Below are 6,000 nucleotides of genomic sequence, written 5' to 3' on the forward strand. Positions count from 1 at the left end.
CTATGAGGCACAGTCCAGGGGAAACCAGGCACAAGCTTCCAAAACTTCCTCTCCCAGTACAGTAACACAGGACATCTTTAATTCCCTCAGCAACAAGCTGTAACAACATGTGTGAAGTGTTGTCAATGAGGGAGCTCATTAGAGACTCAATGCCCAGGGTTGTTACTGGGGACTAATCATGTAGGCATCCCCTGTCTAGCACATAACTAAATTCTAGATTCCCAAAAGAAAAGCAGATATTCAGCATAAACCATATTATCTGTATAAACAGTTAAGGCAGTGGGCCATTCCTATCAGTTAATGGTGGGAACTTTCCTAAAGTTCTCACTCCAGCCAAGGGCCATTCTTACAAGCCAGGCCTTTTCGAGAACAGCAGTTTAGGCCTGACGTATTAACTCTTCTACACAGAGACTATTTCAGGAAATCTAAAAAAGATACAAAAAGCACACATCTAATTTTATTATTCAGCATCCCCATAAAATCAAATCTCCCTTACGATTTTCCTATTTTCCAGAGGTGTCATCATTCTCTCAGCCATCTAGAATTCAAATTATAGCATAATCTTTTACCTACTATATCCAGACATATACCAGGTCTTACTGCATCTTCTTTATAATGATTCTTGAATTCATTTCCTTGTATTTCCACTGTCACTATTCCAATCAAAGCTCTAATCAATTTATGTCCGGTTAAGAACAATAGCATCTTAACTGGCCTCACTGCCTCTGGCTTTCTCTAATATATTTTACACACTCCTATCACATTAATTTAGAATTGTTTTCATCATAATTATATTCCACTCAAAATACTTCAGTGGCTTCCAAACAATGTCAAACGTCCAAATGGCCTTAGGTTACCTTACAGTTTTAACTCTCCTACACTACTTACTTTACAGTCCAGGCCAAAGTGAACTACTTGCATACCAAATATATAATACATTCTGTCCCTCCTCATCTTTGTTCAAAAATATTTCCTTTACTCTGATTGCCGCTGTACATGACCCTATCCTATATCTACCTATAGAAGTTCCACTGTTTCATTCCTTCATTAATCTATTCAACAATTATTTACTGAGAACTATTTTCCAGGAACTGTTCTAGCCACTAGAGCTTACGTTCATTCAAAATCAAGCTTAAATCCTTCCCTCTTCTTAAGTACTATTTGAACCTATAATATTTCTCACAGTTCTCTTATACTGTGTGTCTGTATGTAGATAATATGTATATATTATATATTACATATAGATAATAGAAAGACTGATGATAGATCAGTCTGCTACCATCCCCAGATCATAAACACATAAGGGTTTGTTTCTAGTTCCATTCATATCTATAATACTTAGCACAGTGCTTTACATAATTAGACATATTAGTCAATAAATGTTTGTTGATTCAGTTCTATGGCTTTTAACACATAGTCACGTCCAAGATCCTTATTCTGGCACTTAACATCCACCACAATCTATCCTCAGTTTACTTTTCTAATTTTATGTCCCACTGTTTCTCCTTTATGAATCTTCTATTCCAGGAAACTTCTCTATATACTATCTCCTACAAGTACTGCGAATTGTCCCACCTCCATTCTTTTTTCTTGCTGTTAAACTCTGCCTTCAAATGGCCTCTTCTCTCTGCTTATTAAAATTATCATATCCTTCAAAGTCTCCTGAAGTCTCTCTCCCCACTACCATAAAGCCTAACCTGATCAGTCTGTACCAGGTCTCCCTCCAAATCTGAAATTTGATTGCATGAATGTATGCTTATCATTTCCTTCACACCTTTTTTTAACTCCATATTGTTAGAAAGGCAACCATATGTTGCAATTTGCCCAGGCCAGTCCTGATTAACACATGTTGTGCAAATTGGATGCACTCTTTCACTCTCAAAGTATCCAAGTCTGGATGATTAATTACATAATTATGTTATTTATTAATGACCTTTCCATATGTGTGCTTAATCTCGCTCAAATAGATTTTAAGTTCTTTTGAAGTAAAAGTCTGTTTCATCCTTCTTATATCCCTTTATGCATTCAATCAATATCTGAATTAATATTTGAATGAATGAAAAAATTAATGAAGCAATAAATATTTTACTCAATGCTTCCTTTTTTAAAAAAAGGATAATACAGGGTTGCCAGCTGGGCTTGTGAGTTGGAGCCCCACATTGGGTGTAGAGATTACTCAAAAATAAAATCTTAAAAAAAAAAGATAATACAATAGAATACATAGAAAACTTAGAATTGAGAACAATTTACCTGTGAAAATCCAAAAACCTGTATTTAATGGATTATTCTCTGTTCTTACTTCCTCTGGTGCCGCATCTTTATTTCCACCCCTACTTACTTCCTGCCTACAATGAATCTGCCCATCACACTCAGTGTTTGGCACACTGCCCATTCTGTTTCCAAAAGGTGCCATCACTCCTTGTCCATGGCTAGTTTGACCATTACTTCAAGTATTTACCTTGGCCAAAAATAATTTGAACAAACCAGAAACGTAAATAAATGAAAGCCAAATAAGCAAGAGTCTACTCTATTTTTTAAGTTATAACATTTAACATGTTAAACTTCAGTTACTCCCTCGTATCTGAATTCCATGTTTACCAGCTATATACCTGAAACATCATTTTGTTGATCCCTCATTTTTTATTTGTATATTTCTAGAGAGAAAATTAAAACTCCTTAAAAATAAAAAATCTCTAAAACAATATACTCTGTTATCATTCTTTAAGGCAGACTTACTTTTCAGCTTCATCTTGTTTTTCAAAAAACAAAGTATCCAAAGAAAACAAGGAGTCATTTGATTTCAGCATTGTTAAAGACTGGATTGTGTCATAAATCTACCAAAATACAGAAAAAGTAGTTCATATTTTATTCATAAAGCTGTAGAAAAATATTTCTGGATACATAAACTATAATCATTAATTTCCCAGAATAACCACAGACTATCTTTCCAGCTGCATCTTCTGCAGCTTCCTCCAAAGTGCCTCAATATTCAAATACATTATTCTCTTTTCTCCACTAAATCATGCATATTCACATCTGTACCCCTCTCTTCATACTGCACCATTGCTTAGAATGTGTTTTCTTCCATTTATTCTCTACCTGGCAGATCCCTACACATCCTTCATGTATAGGTCAAATGTCATTTCTTCTTCAAAGGCTTCTCTGAGTTTGTCCTGTTCTCCAAGGCAGAATTAATCACTCCTTTTGGGCTCTTAATACTTTGTTCATACCATTATTTTTGATTTAGGATAATGCATTTTATCACGAATGTGTGTGTCTCTAACAGTATGTCAGATACATATACAGAGGTTTGCTTCAAAATAAATGGAGACAGGTAAAGGGATACTGATGAAACAAGACTGGCAATGAGTTGATAATTGCTAAAGCTATATAATAGGTACATGGAGTTCATTATAATGTCCTGTCAATTTTGTATATATGTTTGAACTTTTCCAAAATAAAAAAATTTTGCAAGTTTAACATATATATGTGTGTTTACATTCATATTACATAACATGTATATAGAAATGCTTACATTCCTTTTTAAAAAGACAGTTTTTACATTCATAGATGGTCTCTAAATATAAAGGATAAAAACATTCAGCATTGGTCATATGAGAATATAATAAAATTCTAGGGCTGAACAAAGCCTCAAGTTTGACAGGAGACTGAAGAACCATTTCTACAGACACATACATTGTTCTATTCACATTGCCATTCTTTCCCTTGCATAACAACACTACATCCCAATTTTTTTTCTAAATTCTGAAACATGATAAAAAATTCTATATGACAAACCAAGAAATAGATGCACAAATCATAAAACATAAGTCACATTTCTATTTCTTCTGTGATAGTTAATACATTGCAAATCTTTCCTTAGGATAGAAACTAAAATGAAAGAAACTATATGAGTGCCATCTTGTGGAGAAATCCATACTATCAAGTCAGATTATGTCCCTTCAATTTTGAGTCCTCCCTGATGTGGGGATGAGATACATGTGGGAGTATGTGGCGGAGGGAGGAATGTTTCTACATGCACCCCTTGACAAAATACTACTGGTAAGAGGGCTGGATCTATGTATATCTTAGGACTGTTCTTAGTTATCCAGACGCTGTAGGAATTTTCATTGTTTTAGTTATTGAGTTTTTCTCCCTTCCATCTGTTTAACTTAATTGCCCTCTTTTTTTTTTAATTTATTAATCACTTAGTCACCAACAAAAAGAAATGGTGAAATTGAAACATATTAGCATGGTTCTATAAATGTCTAAAACAATTGACTATACTAAATAATAGAAACCTAACATAACAGGGTGAGAGACAGAAGGGAGCCATTCAGAAATATGCTAAAGGAGTCTTTAACATCTTTATCTAAGTAAACAATTTCAGAACTTGAAAATAATTACCTGATAAAGTATAAATGAAAATGCTAATCATGTTGCTATACTATCCAAAAAGTAACAAATAGGGGCACCTGGGTGGCTCAGTAGTAGGCTAAGCCGCTGACTCTTGATTTGGACTCCTGATCTCAGGGTCCTGAGATGGAAGGTGGTGTTCCGCACTCAGCGAGGAGTCGGCTTGAGATTCTCTCTCTGCCCCTCCATTATCCCCCCCTTCCTTCACTGGCAGGGGTTCTCTCTCAAAATAAATAAATCACTTTTTAAAAAGTAACAAACAAAATGTTCCCTTCCTCATCTTAGGAAAACTATATAATTTTAAGCAACAAAGACAGTTTTCAAAATTAAAACTCATTGGACCACTTTTATATGGCTTTGCTACCTCAGAATTTAAGTAGAAAACTGTGTGACTACATAATTTCTTGTCTGTTGAGATGGCCTGCGCTTTATCTAATTATCTTAGTGACAATTTAGCATTTTCTTATCTTCTATGATGTTTATTATATAAATTTTTCTGATCTATTAGTCCTTCCTTACGACTTGTACTCTCAGAAATAAACTCCTTATTTCAAAAGTGCCGAAACCCAGATATAAAGTATTGATTTGCCAGAAATCGGTAGTGAGTGGAAGCCGAGACCAACATTCACTCGAAAAACCATCACAAAGACCGCAGGGAATTTGACACGGTAAGAGAATAAATAAGCAAATTACCCCTAGTCTCCGAGCTTCTGACCGGGGGGGGGTTGTCCCTAGGGGCGGGGGGGCGGGGCCTATCTCCATCGCCTTCCCTAGGGTACCCCGGGGCAAGCCGGGAACCGAATCAGGGCCTGAGGCAAAAATACCCTCCGGATTCCTGGGGAATACCCGAATTCCAAGCAAAACCCACCCCACACTCCCAGGAGCAAGGGAGAAGCCTTCAGGACCCGCATGTGGCCCGCGCCCCGAGCGCTGGGCCGGTCGCTCCTCCCCTGACATCTCGTTCCCACCGCTGGAAAACAACGTGGTTACAGTACACGCACGCCCCACCTGCAATCGCTCTGGGAGCCAGACACACCTAGAAATAAACACAAGGGGTACGGGAACGGCCAAAAACAAAACCCGAGTCAGCCAGCTCCGTCAGCTCCGCGGGCCGCCGTCCTCCCGCCAGCCCCACCCGCGCGAGCGGCCGCCCCGCCCCGAGCGCCTCAGGCCTCGCCCCACTTCTGACAGAAACGCTCTGAGGACCCGCGCGGCACGGGCCGGGGCGAGCTGTCCTCAACTCACCGCGCCCGTCCGCCCTCCCGACCGCAGCTCAGCGCCGAAGCTCGACCACCGCCCGGAAAGTCGGCTGTCCCCGCCTCCCCGCGGGATCCCCGGTCTCCGGTCCCAACTTCCCCCCACTAGACGTCCGGCCCGGCCCCCCTCCTCACCCGGCAACGGGACTCCTAGTTCTCGGAGCGGAGCGCCTATTCACCGGCCCCTCCGAGGACACCACTCCCCACCCCCCCAGCCTGGCTAAGCGAGCTCCAAGCAATGGATCGGCGGGGTCTCCGACCTCTCCCTTCCCGCTTCACCTTTTTTCCTCCAAAAGTTGCTAATTAGGTTTGAATGTATTGCTTTCCC

General features: G+C 39.3%; 1 protein-coding gene across 3 annotated transcripts in view; it reads right to left on the reverse strand.

Annotated features, from left to right (window-relative positions):
- The window catches only part of HFM1 (helicase for meiosis 1), a 133,270-nt gene extending 127,500 nt beyond the window's left edge, over positions 1-5,770 (reverse strand). For all 3 annotated transcript variants that reach the window (XR_014144984.1, XM_031021179.2, XM_081818775.1), the window contains exons 1-2: positions 5,662-5,770; positions 2,737-2,834 (exon numbers count right to left, since the gene is read on the reverse strand). Coding sequence is in view for 2 of the 3 variants with exons in the window: in XM_031021179.2 (XP_030877039.2) it covers positions 2,737-2,807 (71 nt within the window). In the remaining variant the exon portion in view is untranslated. The remainder of the gene's footprint in view (positions 1-2,736; positions 2,835-5,661) is intronic.
- Between the last annotated feature and the right edge of the window lie 230 nt (positions 5,771-6,000).

The sequence above is a fragment of the Leptonychotes weddellii genome, chromosome 4 (genome assembly GCF_054177405.1).
Source record: "Leptonychotes weddellii isolate Sample4059 chromosome 4, ASM5417740v2, whole genome shotgun sequence".
Lineage (NCBI taxonomy): Eukaryota > Metazoa > Chordata > Mammalia > Carnivora > Phocidae > Leptonychotes > Leptonychotes weddellii.